The sequence below is a fragment of the Sciurus vulgaris genome, assembly GCF_902686455.1.
Source record: "Sciurus vulgaris genome assembly, chromosome: 9".
Taxonomy (NCBI): Eukaryota; Metazoa; Chordata; class Mammalia; order Rodentia; family Sciuridae; genus Sciurus; species Sciurus vulgaris.
Genome location: NC_136469.1, coordinates 105745915 through 105762315, shown reverse-complemented (window position 1 = coordinate 105762315; position 16401 = coordinate 105745915). Strand labels below are relative to the sequence as shown.

Genomic DNA, 16401 nt, shown 5'->3' with positions numbered 1-16401 from the left:
ATCTACCTCGACCTCTGCATATGTACATGGTTCTGTCTAGAGTCTGAGGTACAAAATACTTGGACTTTATAACAAAATGATGGTGAACATATTAAAGCCACCAGATTGTGACTTCCTGAAAATTTGCCTGGTTCTGAGTTTTCTTCTCCTTTTTGAGTATGGAGATCGTTGTTTCATTTTAGGGCAGTTCATCTAACAATAACTGCTTTGCCAAAATGCGCTTTTTTGCATTGAACAAGTACTGCATTATTTTATTCTATACTGTGTGCTTATGTTCATCACTTATATCTTTGTATTCTTTGCATCCTGTAGCATGTTTGCTGGTGGTTTGTTTTCTCTTTGTTATTTTGACACATTGATATATTCGAGATTTATTTCATCTACAAGAAACTATTCTGAAAGTTTGCACCATACACTAAGATTTCCATCCCTTTTCTTTTCCAACTGAATGCACTAAGCATCACCTTAAAATTCCTCTGCTTTGTAGGATTCTAACATTTCACCTTATGGTTTCTGTTCCTTGATAAATTTTAAAGTTTGTATTAAAATAGTCAAGTTTACAGAAGCTATAGTCTTTATCTTATACTTCAAGGCAAATATTACAGTTCCTTATTTTTCAACAGCTTCGCAAAGGCTGAAAAATTTGCCTCGTACTTCCCTCAAAGCCAAACAGTTGCTTCAAACTTCATCTACAAAAAGAGGTAACTACAACCTCTTACTAAGTTTAAATCACTGAGCCAGTGATGTCCATAAAGCACATTTTATTCTTTTTTTTTCCTTAATAATAAAATAAAGTGGATTGATTATCTGTCTTGTGGATAAACCCAGAAGAAGCATATTTTCTACAAAGGTATGTATTGGATTGCTTTTCTGAAAGGAAAAATGATAGAAAATTTATCATTTTTCTTACCAACCTAAAATCATTGTCATTGTTTTAATTTAATGTGAGTGAACTAATAAAAGGTGCTTTAAAGTGTCAGATAGATGTCAGACATTCTGTATGGTAATGCTTTATCCTCAGACATTGATTTTTGAGTTTACTTACCTGTGGAATGAAATGAGGATACATGTTTTAGGAAACTGATTGAAGTTAAAACACAAGTTGTTGTGATCAGTTGATACGTTTGGATTGTGTATAGAGTAGTGGTTTTTTAAGAGCTAAGTATTAAAGAAAGTAGTATATTAAAACTATGGAATTAGTTCCAGGAGCTTAGAGTAGGGAAAGGTAGAAGGAAGTAGAATTGGGAGAAAACTATACTATTGTGTAGATCAGCAGAAATAAGAATGAATAGAAATCTCAGAGAAAATGAGACATAACAAAAATAGACAATGAGGAAAAATATTTCGCCTATCCAGGACATGTGGGTTTCCTGATAGCCTTAAAACTCAATAAATAGCAAAGATAAATAAGGGGTATAAGCACTAAAAAAAAAAAAAAAAAAAAAAAAAAAAAAAATTATGGAAGAAGTTTGAGATTTGATTTGTTGAAAAAAGACTTGGTTAATATGGTTACAGAAGTATTATAATCTATTTAGTAGATTAATTACTTGAAGTGTTACAGCAATGACTTAGTGGATTGAGTATAATTTTAAAAATTAGTTGTAGAGAATAGAATCTGAAGGGAAGAGAATAGTCAAATAGAAATGTAGGATGTGTGAATATTTGTGTATTAAATACCAGAAATTTACTATATCTGGGTGCAGTGGTGCATGCCTATAATCCCAGCAACTCAGGGTACTGAGTCAGAAGTATAGCAAGTTGGAGGCCAGCCGTCACAACTTTGTGAGACCCTGTCTCAAAAAAGTAAATAAAAAAGAACTGGAGATGTGGTTCAAGCACATCTTGATTAAAAGCCCCTGGATTGGGCTGGGATTGTGACTCAGTGGTGGAGTGCTTGCCTAGCATGCGTGAGGCACTGGGTTCCATCCTCAGCACCACATACAAAACTAAATTAAAAAGTTAAAATTAAATTTTAAAAAACGAACCTCTGGGTTTACCCAGTACAAAAAAAAATAAAAAAGTTCTCCAAAATGGTTATCTTTTGGTATAATGACAGAAATAATAGACTGTATAGATTATGTTCTTTTGATGGAGAAGATACCCTCTTAGGAATCTTTATAAGAAGAGTACCTTGGTATTATCTACATGTGATCAATAATATTTACATAGTCATAATAATATAAACACGGAAATCAGATTTAACCAACAGTTAGGTTTATGCTGTTGTTGGCAGAAAGAGGGTCAGACAGTGGAGCTGAGGGACAGCAAGAAAGTTAGATCTCATTTAATCTATGAGAAAGCCAGTAGATAAAGTTTAAAACTGAAGACTCAAGTCAGCAATATATTCCTATCACTAGAAAAATTAGAAGTAGATATTAAAGGGAAAAAAACTAAACAGATTTTAGGATTCAGCAATCCCACCACTGTGGGTATATTTTCAAAGAAAGTGAAATCAGTATGTCAGAGAGACATCATTGCTATGTTTATTGCAGCGCTATTCACAACAGCCAAGATTTGGAATCAACCTAAATGTTCAACAACAGATGATTGCATTTTTAAATATGGCATATGGAATACTTCAGCTACTGAAAAGGATTAAATCCTGTCATTTGTGATAACATAGATGAACCTGGAGGACATGCAAAGCATAATGAGCCAGGCATAGATGATCTCATATGAAGGTTTTCAAAAAGTTGATCTCCTAGAGGTGGAGCAGACTAACAGTGGTTACCTGAGGCTGAAAAGTGGGGAGAGAAAGGGAAGACAGTAAGATTTTTAGTGGATACAACATTACAAGTAGATAGGAAGAATAAATTCTGGTGGTCTGTTGCCCAGGAGGGTGACTGTAGTTAACAATAATGTACTATATATTTCAAGATAGCTAGAGGCAAAGTTTTTTAAAAATGCTCTCACAACAAAGAAATAATAAATGTGTGAGGTGAAGGGTATGATCATTACACTATGTATATACGAATCAAACATCAGTATCTTTTTATTCTCAAACATTCATATATTTTCCCTTATGAAATAGCAGTTGAACTCTTGCCAATTTTTTAATCAATTTTTCTTGTTAAATTGTAACAGTTCTGTGCCTTTTTAATACATCACACATCAGAGACATGTTTTGCAAGTATTTCCTCCAACTCTATGATTTATCTTTTCATTTTCTTAGTGGTTACTTCTCTTGTTCGTTTTGATGAGGTCCACTATATAACTGTTCTTTTTATGGTTAGTACCCTGCCTAATAAATCTTTGCCTAACACAACAAGCTCATTAAGATCTTATCCTATGTTTCAACTAATTTTTTATAGTTTTATATTTTACATTTATGTCTGTGATGCACTGAGTTAATTTTTGTATATGCTATGAAATAGGGATGAGATTCACTTTTTCTTGTATGCCTACTCAGTTCTGTACTATTTATTAAGAAGACTATCTGTTCCAAGTATTCTCACCCCTTCTTTCAAAATGTATTGACCATATACATGCAGGTGATTTATGACTCTTATTTTGTTCCAGTGATTTGTAGGTCTACCCATAACAGACGCTCTTTTTTTTTTTTTTTTTTGCGGTACTGGGGATCGAACTCAGGGCCTGTGCTTGCAAGGCAAGCACTCTACCAGCTGAGCTATCTCTCCAGCCCAGCAAACACTCTTAATTACTGTAACTTTATAATGTTTACAAGTCTCGTAGTATATATCCTTAAGCTTCATGCTTTTTTTCAAAGTTATTCTGCCTATACTAGGTCCTTTTGCATTTCCACATAAATGTTAGAATCAGCTTGTCAGTATTTGCCATTTACAAAAATTGAAGACCCTATTGGGGTTTGAATTGGGATTTCATTGAACATATATATAAATTTGGGGATAATTGGTATTCCAACAATGATGTTTCTTAGGATTCCTGAACTGTACATAGCTCTCTTTTTAAAAATTGGCTTTAATTTCCCTTAACAGCATTTTATAGTTTCAAATATATAGATCTAGAATATACTTTGTTAAATGTATGCCTAAGCTATATTTCATGCTGTATTATAAGTAGTATCGTTTTTACCCTTATATCTTGATATCTTGCTAAACTCACCTATTATGTCTGATATTTCTTTGGATTATCTTAAGTATATAATCATGTCATCTGCAAGTATAGGCACTTCTTCCATTTCAACACATGTGCCTTTTGAAAGACACAGGGACATGTAGTACTGGCTAAGCATTTCACTACAATGTGGTAAGAACAGACATCTTTGTTGCTTTCTCCATGTAGGATGAAATCATTCAGTCTTTACCAGGGTACCTTAATTTATAGTGTTCATGTCTACGTCCTTTCTGACTTTACCATTACATATGTTGATATATTTGGTTTTTTCATAGTTTTCTTTTATTCCATTTTTAAAACCCTTCTATTCCTAGCATGTTTATAGTTTTTTTTTTTTTTTATCATCAGTGCTTATTAAATTTTGGCTTTTCTTCATCATTGATATGCTCATCATTGATTAGTCTGTTAATGTCTGAAATTGCATTATTACCAATCTTGTATTTAACCAACCTCATAGGTTGGAATTATATTTAACCAATCTAGTAGGCATTTAACCAACCTAATTTCTCTGGGATAAACCTTACTTGGGCATGATGGAGACTTTTTGTGTGTTTTCAGATTTGATTTTCTAACATTTACTAAGGGTTTCTGTTTGATATCAGGGCAATGCTGACCTGATAACAGCGACTTAGGACTGTGTATCCTCCTCTGTAATCTGAAGAAGTTTTGTATAACATTGATGTTTCTTCCCCAACTATTTAAGATATTTTAGTAAGGAAGCAATTTGAGATTAAAATTTTAAAATTTTTATCTTGAGGTTGGAGTTGTGGCACAGTGGTAGAGTACTTGCCTAGCACATGTGAGGCACTGGGTTTGATTCTCAGCACCACATAAATAAATAAAGACATTGAGTCCATTTACAACTAAAACTTTTTTTTTTTAATTATCTTCAAGGAAGACACACGAATTTATTGAGTACTTCCTTATTTTTTCAATGTCTGTAAAATCTGCAGTGACATTTCTTTCTTTCCTGATACTGGTAGTATACAATCCTCTTACCTCATTGGTCTTGCTAGAATTTTATCAGTTTTGTTGACATTTTGAGAACCATTTTTTTTTTTAAGGACCATTTTGATCTACCCATTTTCTCCTCTTTTTTTTTTTTCTATAGTTTGTTGATGTTTGCTTTTATTTTTATAATTTCCTTCTTTCTAATAAGTTTGGGCTAAATTTACTGTTATTCACTTCTTAAAGTAGATTACCTCACTGATTTTAGATTTCTTTTCTAATAAAAATATATTAAAAGCTATAAATAGAGCACTGCTTTTCATCTATCCCCTAAGTTATGTTGTTTTCATTTTCATTCAGTCCAGAATATTTTGTAATTTCCCTGATGATTTCTTCATGAACCTGTGTCATTTAAAACAGCATTTTTCATTTTCCAAATATTTAGGACTTTTCCATACCAACAGGTACGGCCTAATGTAGTAAATGTCCTCCTTATACTTGAAAATCATATATTATTTGACAGAGTATTCTATAAATGTCAGGGCAACTTGATTCATAGTTTTCATGTCTATGTCCTTTCTGATTATCAATCTATTTGTTTGATCAGTTACTGGGAAAGAGGTGTTGAATTACTCAACTCCAATTTTGGACCTTTCCCCCAACTTTTCATTTATGTCAGATTGCTTCATGTATTTATTGTTACCTGTTTTGGGATATATACATATTTAAGATTGATCATTTTTCTGAATTGACTCCTTTAACATTATAAAGTCTATTCCTAGTGGTAATGTTTTTCTGATAAAAATTATTGTAGACATTCCAGCTTTTTCATGATCAGTGCTGGAATGGTGCATCTTTTTCTATCCTTTCACTTTTAACCTCCATCTTTGTATCTAAAATGTCTCTTTTTACATGTAGTTGACTCTTGATGTAGACACACACACACACTGCAACTTTTATTTCAGTCACACAAAAGAAGTTAGTGTGAAGGAAATTTAAATGAAATAATTACAGCAAAAATAGCAGGAAGCTGAAAATTTTAAAAGGAAGTACACCTAAAGCATGGGAATTCAACATTCATTAGTATTTCATCTTCGGTTTTGATTGACACTTAATGCTTGCAAATTTTTTTAAACTTTTACATCATTATGAGTATTCTGAAGAGATTATAACACCAGCACTATTGGTGCTTTTAATTGTACAAACTATTGTACAATTTGTTTGTAATTTGCTTATTAGCCATTTACGTAGTATATAGTTCAGATTTGTCACAGGTTAGACGACAGGGTTGAGGAAAACAGTACCTACCTGTATTTAGAAGGCATCAAACTATAGTCAGCTTAAGACCAACAATCTGTAAGAGCACAAAACCATAATGTGATCCTAAGGAACATAATTTTGAGAAGGAAAATAACTTAAGTCTCTGTTTCCCATTTTAATTACTGAAATCTCTTAACAATAAAATGTCTGTCATTTATAATAGCAAATGTGTAGAGTAATTCAGACAAGCTTCTTAGAACCTATTTAGCAGTCTGAGATAAAGCAAAATCATGGAAAATATAGCATGATTGAGCACTTTTCTTCTTGTCATTTCACACAATATTATATTATTAGACCAAGGCACAAAATACTTATTGCATTGTTACAGTTTAGGTATGTGGTATCCCCCAAATGTTCCTGTTAGACAATACAGAAATGTTCAGAAGTAAAATGATTAGATTATGAGATATAATCTCATCAGTGGGTTAATCCATTTGATAGATTAATAATTTGAGTGAATTACTGGATGGCAACTATAGGCAGGTGGGGCATGACTAGAGGAAGCAGGTCACTTGAGGCTCTTGGGTATTGTGTTTTGGCCCTGGCTGCTTGTTTGCATGTGTGTGCTCGCTCTCTGGCTACCATGAACTGAGCAGTTTTCCTTTGCCTTATCCTTACACCATGATATTCTGCCTAATCTTGGACCCAGAGCAGTGGAGCCTGCTGACCAAGGACTGAACCTCTGAAACTCTGAGCCCAAAATAAACTTTTCCTTCTTTAAGTTGTTCTTGTCAGGTATTTGGTCACAACATAACAAAAAGGCTGACTAACATTCATAAACCAGTTTATTTTATCATTTAGCATTTCATTTTAGTCTGTTACTTTGAACCACTTGTATGTACCCAGTACTCTATCCTCTGTAGACTACTTAACTAACCCATCAAAATCAAAAGTGATTTCTGACCAGATTTATAGAGGACATAAACATTTATATTGTCAAAAGTATCTGCATAACCAAAAGTACAATAATAAAGATGAAAGTGCTTCTATTTCCTTCAATGGTTCTTAGTTCGTTTTGTATCCAGACTGACAATCTCTGCCTTCTAGAGTGATTATTTTTCACATTTAATACAGTTGCCAACATGGTTGGTTTTGAATCTACTATTTCTCCATTTGTTTTCTCTGTCCATTCAGATTTTCCCTCCTACTTCCCCTTTCTTGTTGTCTTTTTTTATTGAGTACTTTTTAGTATTTCATTTTATTTTTGCTGTTGGCTAATTTTCTATTTTTTTAAGTGGTTACTTAAGGATGTGCATATCTAACTTATACAGTTTATCTTCAGGTAATATGCTACTTCTTGTACCATGTAAGAACCTTACAGCAGTGTTCTTCCATTCTACCCCGTTCTTTGTGCCACTTTGTCATTTATTTTCATTTTTTATGTGTTTTAAGCCCCAGAATATGTTTTTGCCATTTTTTAAATAGTCTCTTAAAAAAACATAAAAATAAGTCAGGCATGGTGGTACATACCTGTAATTCCAGCAGCTCAGGAGGCCAAGATAGGAGGCTGGACAAGTCCAGCCTCAGCAACTTAGGAAGGCCCTAAGCAACTTGGTAAAACTCTTGTCTCAAAAAATACAAAGGTCTGAGGATGTAGCTTAGTGGTAAATTGCCCCTGGGTTAAATCCCAATTAAATCCTCAGTACCCTGCCAGAGGGTGTAAAGCTCAGTGGTAGAGTGTTTGCCTATCATATGTATACACAGAAAAGAGATTATTTAAAGGCCTTTTATATTTCCTAACATATTAACTACTCCTGTCACTGTTTATTGCTTTGTACATATCATAGTTAGCATTGGTATCATTTACTTTAAACATAAAGAATTTCTTTTAACATTTCTTTTAGTGAAAAACTACTGGCAACAAAATCTCAGGGTTGGTTTGTTGTCTTTTAAAATCTTTGACAGACTTTTATGTACTTTAATGATATTCCATTGTCTCCTGGCTTATATCATTTCTGTTGAGAAGTCTGATATTTTATCTTTATCTTTTCTTCCTCTTTATTTTTGAAGGAGGTCTTTACAATTTTTTTGAATATATTATTTGCTTTCAGAAATTTGATCATGAAGTTCTTTCATGTGGGTTTTCCTCCTTTTTTGTTTTACCCTACTTGGAGTTTCTTTTGTGCTGCTTAGATATGTGATTTATAGTTTTCATCTAATTGGAAACTTAAGGCATCGTTCCTTCAATTTTTTTTTTTTTTTTCTGTTCCACTCATTACATGCACCCCAAATCTAGGACTCAGTTATATATATTAGACTACATTATACTGGTCCATAGGTCACTGAAACTTTGTCTTTTTGTTTTATGAGGTACACACATACATGTGCTTTAGTTTAGATCATTCCTCCCTCACCCTACCCACCCCTGTCCAATACTGGGGATTGAACCCAGGGCCTTATACATATTAGGCAAGCACTTTACCACTGAGCTATATCCCCAGTTCTTTTTTTTTTTTTTTTTTTTTGAAACAGAGTCTTGCTAAATTGTCCAGGCTAGCATCAAACTTAAAATGCTCCTGCCACAACCTCCCTCCTGAGCTGGGATTATAGGCCTGTGCTACTGCACCTGGCTAGATCATTCTTATTGTTATGTCTTCAGGTGCCAACTCTTCTGCAGCATCTGACCTGTATTAATTCCCTTCCATCCAGTGAATTTAGCATTTTTAGATGTTTTCATCTTTAAAGATTCCATCCACTTCTTTTTTTTAAAAAAATCTCTTATTTTTCTCATTGTTTATTGTTTTCATATCATTGAGCATATCTAATAGTTCTTTTAGAGTCCTTGCTTGCTAATTAGGCATTCCTATCACTTCTTCGTCTGTTTTTATTAACTAATTTTTCTCCTGGTGTTATTGTTTTTCTGCTTATATTTAGTAGTTATTTATTGAATAGTGGACATTGTAGAATTTTACATTATTCTGTAATAGATTTGTCTTCTTTTAAATAGTGTGACTTTGTTATGGCAAGTAATCACATTATTAGTGGATCAGTTTGACATTTTCTAGCAGAGATCAATGAATGTTTTCTTAAGGGCCATATAATAAATATTTTAGACTTGCGGGCTATATGGTCTTTGTAACAACTGCTCAACTCTACCAAAATAGCTTGAAAGTAACAATAGACAATATATTTTTAAAATGGGTGTTGCTGTATTCTAATAAAACTTTGTTTACAAGAACAGTTGACTTGCCCATCAACAATAATTTGCTAAACTCTGCTTTAGAGGCTTGTTTTTGTTTTTGTTTTACTTTGTTAGAGTAGCCTTTATTCAAGAGCTACTTTATTCCCCCTGTTCAGGCCTAACCCTTTTGGAATATCTCCTAGATGTTTGGCAAGGACTCGCTACTATAGCAGGTTGAAACTCAAATGTGGAGTTTTGTATGAGCTTTAGCAACTGTTCAATTTACAGTGCTTCAGTCTTTTCTTGCCCAGTCTTGACAGAGCTTTAACTCTGTACTTATCCAGCGTAGTATTCGGTTCAGCCAAAGATTCAAGCAGACTTCTGAGCTAAGTTCTGGAGGTCTTCTATTTGTCTCCCGCTCTAAGGTACTATGCCTCTCAAATTCTGGTTTTTGTCTTGTCTACAAAATAGCTTCAGTCTGTGTGGGTGTTGTGGCTTGGACCTAGAAATGCACTTAAAAAGCTCATGTTTTGAAAGCACAATCCCCATGCAGGAATGTTCAGAAGTTAAATAATTGGATTATGAAAACTGTAACCTCATCAGTGGATTAATCCTTCAGTAATTCAAATGAACTACTGAGTGGTAACTGTAGACAGGTGGGGTACAGTTAGTGTCCAGACTCATCCCTGTCCTGACATCATTGAGGTAGACCTTACTGCCACTTTTGGCCTACAGATCAATTGGTAGAAGTGAGGAAATGAAAATGTATAGAATAATCTATCTCTATGGTCCAGGCTTTCCCTCTACTCATATGCTACTCGAACTAATGGAGGTCAAGTGAGAGTAGTTATCTTTCTCCCTCTGATCCCTTTTCCCTCTGCTGCCCTCTCTCCCTCATTCTGATTCCCTACCCCAGAATTCTTCATTAGGTAAAGCATGTTATATTGTGTGTAGCCTCCTTTGGGCATGTGAGAAAACTAGAACTGGTGCCCTCTCAGAAGTGAGTTATCCAAACATAAAGTAAGCAGAGAAGGATGAACATATACCCCAGGAAGTCTGAACTTACATTGCAGAGCAACCCACTGCAACAGTAAAATTTATTTTGAAGTCTTGTTTTGACTTAGAAATCAATGCACATTGTACATTTTATTCTTTTGTGTATCAGTATTTGTTTTTATATAAATGTTTTATTTAGTAAAATTGACATTCCAGAAAAATATACCATCTTTATTCTGTGACATCATAGACCTCTTTATAAGCCCCTAGATTTGTAAGTTCCTTGCTTTGCAATGCACAGCAGTAGGGGATTTTTTTTTCTTTTTAATTCTTAATTCCTAAATTTTTAGTTATATTTTGATACCAAACTTTGGAGTTATAACCAACAGATATATTTGTTTACATGAGTGTTTCTCTAGGGAGAGAAATGAGTTTCAAATTCTAGACAATAATCTGATAGCCCTGCCCACCCCCACCTCTAAAATGTTCAGATGTGGCCCTAGTTAGTTGCTACAGTTAAGAATCCTATAGTGCCTTTTGTCTTCCAAAATTGTGGGTTCCAAGCTGTGAAAACATTTTTTAAGGACATTTGTAACCTTCCGAATGAGGACTTGGTTATGTTATTTGGAACCAGTTATCTTTTTTCCTTTTAATGGCCCAGAAATATTCTTTATTCCTTACATGTCTATTAGAGTGAAGTTTCATGAATACAGATGTACTAGTACCCAAGCATCCGTTGTAATATAAAGCAGTGTTTTCACTTACACTTGGTTTCCACTCAAATCATTGGTTTCTCTTTACCGTTTTGCAGTACCTTCTCCAGGCAAATTCCGCTCCCCTGTAGCACCATCTCCTTTGGCTCTTCGGCAACCAGTGAAAGCATTTAGTAACCATGGCTCTGGTTCTTCTGGTAGCCAAGAAACAACACAGTTCACACAAACCACCTCCTCACCTGGGCCTCCTATGGTTCAAAACACAGTCCCAGCAAATCCTCCCAGCAATATCAACAGCACCACTTTAACGAGACCTGCAGGGACAACCGCAATGAGAAGTGGATTGCCCAGACCCAGTGCCCCTTCTGCTGGGGGTATACCAGTGCCTCGCAGCAAACTTGCACAGCCTGTTCGCAGGTAAGTGACTGTTTCAGCAAACCTGAGCATATGAAAGTGGGCAGACTGAAATTAGCTTCTACATTTGATAGTGAACATGGAGAACCATAGTACATTCCCACTAACATCTTAGTACAACTTAAATGAAACATTTTTCTGAAGAAGTCCTCATTTGGAAATGATACCAGTTTGGTACAGATTAAATTTATCCAGATGCCTAATATGTTCAAAAAGACTCCTAGGGAAAAAAAAATCATCTCAATTTCATTGTGATATTTGATCATTTTGAATATAATGATGTTTAATAAAGATGATAAAAATGTGATAGACTCTTGAGTGATATTTGAGATAATACTTAGAGCTGCCAAATCTTAGTAGAATTTATAAGCCTGGTACAGTTTTCAAACCCGGGCACAATTCAGAATTATCTGTGGAATTTTTTTTTAAATGTAAAGTCCTAAATTTTACCCCCACAGAGTCTAACTTAGTTGATCTGACACGGGGCCCAGAATCTGTGTATGTGTTGTTTCTTTGGTTTATTTGTTTGTTTAATCTTCAGGTGATTCTCATCCCAACCAGGTTGGGAACCAATGACTCTTAATTTTTACCATTCAAGAATGGAATTGTCACCATCAATAAATTTGGGTGTCAACTATAATTAAACTTCAAATATTTATTTGCTTATAAAAATGCTTTTATTCCCTAAGTAGTTAAACTGGATTACATGTACTTACTTATTTTTAATGTAAACAGTTTTCCAAATTCAGTAGTAAAGTGTAGTGGCTTTTTGCACTCCCTGCACTGTGCTAAATAACTTATACTTTGGTTAATATTCATAGTAATGAATAGGTGCTCTTATTATTCCTATTTTTAGAGGAAGATATTGAAATCTAATGAGATTAAATAATTTGCCTGCAACCACACAAATTATGAGGCCTTTAGTTCCAAGTATGTGTGACTTCAAAGCCCTTTTAGCCAGTATCCCTTACTGCATCTTCAGTGATGGTGACACAAAGCCTCTAACATCACACTCATCATTCTACCTCTCAAAACAATAAGTTGCTTATCCATGTGGTAGAAAAGGTGAGACAGTCTTTCCCTTACATGAATTACTGTGTTGACAAAGGGACTGGAGAAGTCACCGTGAAACTTGAAAGTTATGAAAAGGCTGAATAAAGGAAGGTTGTACAAATAGCTATGTAGAGCTTTGGACTTAGTAGTTTTCTGAAAGAAATGCCACCTGAAAAATAATATATGTGAGAGATAGTGCGGTAGTGTTTGTGAAGACACACAAGTCATTATAAAATTGCTTTATTTCAGATCCTTGCCAGCTCCTAAAACCTATGGTAGCATGAAAGATGACAGTTGGAAAGATGGCTGTTATTGACCAGCAAAGACAAGAATGCAGAGGTCCACAGCTTCATGGATACCCCTTCACCAAGCTAAAAAACAACTTTTATATGCAGACTGTTCAGATAAGACTCTTGGGATTTATAAAATCCCAGCCCTCTCTGTCTTATTAGCACAAACTGACAGAGATGATCAAGCAGCACTTTAATGACATTTAACATCTGATGTGTTTGGTAATCATACAATCACTCTACATGGAATCACTTTTGGTTTTGTTTAATAGAACCTCGGTTGATTTTTTAATATTTGACAAAGGCCAATATCTGGGCAAATACCTAATGGATGCCAAAGAGAAATGCCCATTTGTAAATGAGAGAGTACCTTTGTGCACAAGAAAATGGTGAATTTAGGCTATCTAAAACTTCACATTCAACCTAATTTACTGTATAAATGGTATCAATAAATATTTGTGTTTATGAGAACTAATATTTTGACTAATTATCTAAAGTGATTCACTTCTCCATAAAATGAGGTTAAGATTTGGGGTTGGGAGGAGAATGGGAGGAGGAAACCCAGGCTAGAGATTAAAATATGGTACCTACACTTAAAAGAACCTACAAATTATTTTTTCAGATTCATTGGAAAAATTATTTAATCTTAAATTTTGGACACAGCTCATATCACCACCACCAAATAGTGTTACAGTGTGCATCCATCATGTTGCATTGACACATTGGACTTACATGTGTTTGTTTTGATTGCCAAAAGGGCTCAATATCAGTTGTACAATCTTTCTAAACTTTATAGTTCCTGGCTCAGGAAGATGGCCTTTGCTACTGAAGCCAACTTCTTCACATGCTGTTATCTGTCACAGAATTAAGAGTTCTCATTTCTAAATTGGCAGGTTTCCATGATGGGAAAGAACAAGTGCGTGTCTTTATTCTTGATACAACACCACCTCAGTGCTTATTACAACCTGGAACAAAACCATGCAGTGAGAGAGAGGGGGGTAAAAATCTATGCATTTAACCTACAAAGTCTCTGTGATGACAGTTGAATTGTTGCTATTAAGTGGCATAACAGTCTATTATGTGGTAGGAAAATATAGCCGCTAAATCCTACTTAGGTTGATTCACTTTATACTGAGTAACTGTATAAAATCTTTTGAAAATACTGTCCCTTTTGACTTAAATTCTGCCTTACATCAATTTTTGCATTTTTGGTAACAAAGCTACTATATCTGACTCTAACCTGTTAAATAAATACTTGCTCTCTAATGGCTCTTATATATCATCCTTGAAATCACCTGTTTTTGTTTTATCAGATTATTACTTCTTCTGTAGCAGACTTCTCATTTCTGACATGAGGTCTGTTTTTAAGTACTTAAAATATTGGCAGTTGGGTCACCTAAAAGATTTTAGAGATTTAAACTTCATTTTCTGTTAATCAAAGACATTCTGTAAGTTGGCAAAAGAAATTGAGAGAGAAATGGAAGACAATATGCAGAAAAGCATCGAGGTTGATAGGGTAAAAGAATGGTAAAACCAAAACTCCCATTTTGCTGTGACTGACACCTGGGGTCGTTTTTATTGGCTTAACCATTAGGGAGGCATTAGGTTAGTGCAAGCAGCTGCAGATTTGAACTGCCAGTACGGTGTATTTTGGTGTACTTTTAAGGAAGAAATTATATCCTTGAATTTGAAGGTGATGGGGTGGGTCTGGAAAGAATGATGCCAGAATTCTACATGATAATGAACTGAAAAATGTTGCTTTTTCAGAGGAAAATAAAGCATCTGCTTTGGTGAGGGGGGTTATCTCATGTAAATCTAAGTAAATAAAGAATTAGCCACTGTCTCATTTTAAAATAACATCCATAAAAAACAAAACAGGTCTCCATTTTCAGTGCAACATTTCAAAAAAGTATATGCTGCAATCTAATAATTAAAAGGAATTTTAACCCTGTTATGAAACATCCTATACCTTTTTAGTTAGATAATCAGTTTCAAAAGGAATATTCAGGTTATTTAACTTTGTTTTTAAATGGCTGCATCAGAAAAAAATGTCTATTTTTTTTTAATTAAACTATTTCATCACTTGTTAAAAACATATTTTGGATCTTAGTTTGGGAAAGTATAATTTTACCTGCTGTTGTACTACCACAGATTATTGGCTTTTAGTTTCCTAAAGAGAAAAAAAAAATTGCCTTTTTACTAGAAAGCCTTTGTGTATTGCCAGTTTTTCTGTTTGGGAAAATCTAAGGATTTACTGTGGTTAGTCTTACAGAAGAAATGTGGATTTGATAAACTAGTGCCTATGATTTTAACTTATGTTTGATATATAGTAGTAAGGGTTTTATGAATGTTATTTTGTGCCAACAGCCCAGAATTGTCATTTATATGTAAGCAGAAAGCTATGAACTCTGCTTCCAAAGTTATTTAATTTTCTCAGTGTTTGAATGTTATTTTTTGTAAGTGTGTTAATAAAAGTGTAAAGAATTGGAAAAATATAAATATTCTTAACTCAAGCATTTGCTGGATCATTTTTCTACAAAACTTGTTTGTATAATATTAAGCGCTCTCTGAAGAGTTGACTTTTTTCAGTTTTCATACCCTGGAAATCACATTTTGTAAAACTGGGGACCATTCATAATTGTCAGATACTTTTTAAAATTATCTCAAAACATCACTTTTATAAAAAAAAAAAAAAAAGTTTTTTTGAAAGAAAATGAGATAATATGTGGCCCCAGATGTTTGTATAACTCTAGGATGATCTAGACTATGTATGTTAAAATTGACTTTCTATTGACTGTACAGGTGTCCATTTTTGACATTACGCATGGTCCTTTTAGATCACATGAAGTTTGATTTGCAAACATTTCTATAGCCGAACTTGTATGTGTGGTTGCCTCCTTAATAAACAGCCTGACCATAATGTTTATTATTAAATTTATATTTGTTTTTCAAGTGTTTTATTAATTTCTGGATATGGTAAGATTTCTTCTTCCCCCAAATGCCTACAACTGATTTTAATAAATTTCTCAGTTGGTTTTTTTAAACACACAACCCCAATCTTATTTCCCTTTCAGTCTTAGTCTTCTTGGCATTTAATTGTCATATTCTCTCTGTCCTAGTTATTTCATATGTGGATTGTTTGGAGTAAATTTGTAGTTTACTCCAGATCGGTTTTCTTGGAACTTTTTCACATGCTATGAATTGGTGTCTAGTTAGGAAAATCTAGCATATATAAAATAAACAAACAAACAAAAAAAAACTAAGTGTTTCCAAGAGGGAAAATTAATGCATTTTCAAACGAAATAAATACATGCTTTTTTTTTTTTTTTATGGGTGGAAAAACTAAGACTTGTACACTATTTAAGGAGTTTCTACAAGTTGTCTTAGGGGAAGTATTTGCTGTCTCATTTTACAGTCTCTGTGAGACAAAACTGACACCCTTATGTTTGAA

General features: G+C 33.9%; 1 protein-coding gene across 2 annotated transcripts in view; it reads left to right on the top strand.

The window, feature by feature from the left end:
* The window catches only part of SLAIN2 (SLAIN motif family member 2), a 60831-nt gene extending 44943 nt beyond the window's left edge, over positions 1 to 15888 (top strand). The window contains exons 7-9 of one of the 2 annotated variants that reach the window (XM_079153602.1): positions 624 to 701; positions 11292 to 11610; positions 12910 to 15888. In XM_079153602.1, the coding sequence (XP_079009728.1) occupies positions 624 to 701; positions 11292 to 11610; positions 12910 to 12976 (464 nt within the window). In that variant the 3' untranslated portion in view covers positions 12977 to 15888. The remainder of the gene's footprint in view (positions 1 to 623; positions 702 to 11291; positions 11611 to 12909) is intronic. The other variant, XM_079153603.1, reaches the window with a different exon arrangement.
* Positions 15889 to 16401: the final 513 nt, after the last annotated feature.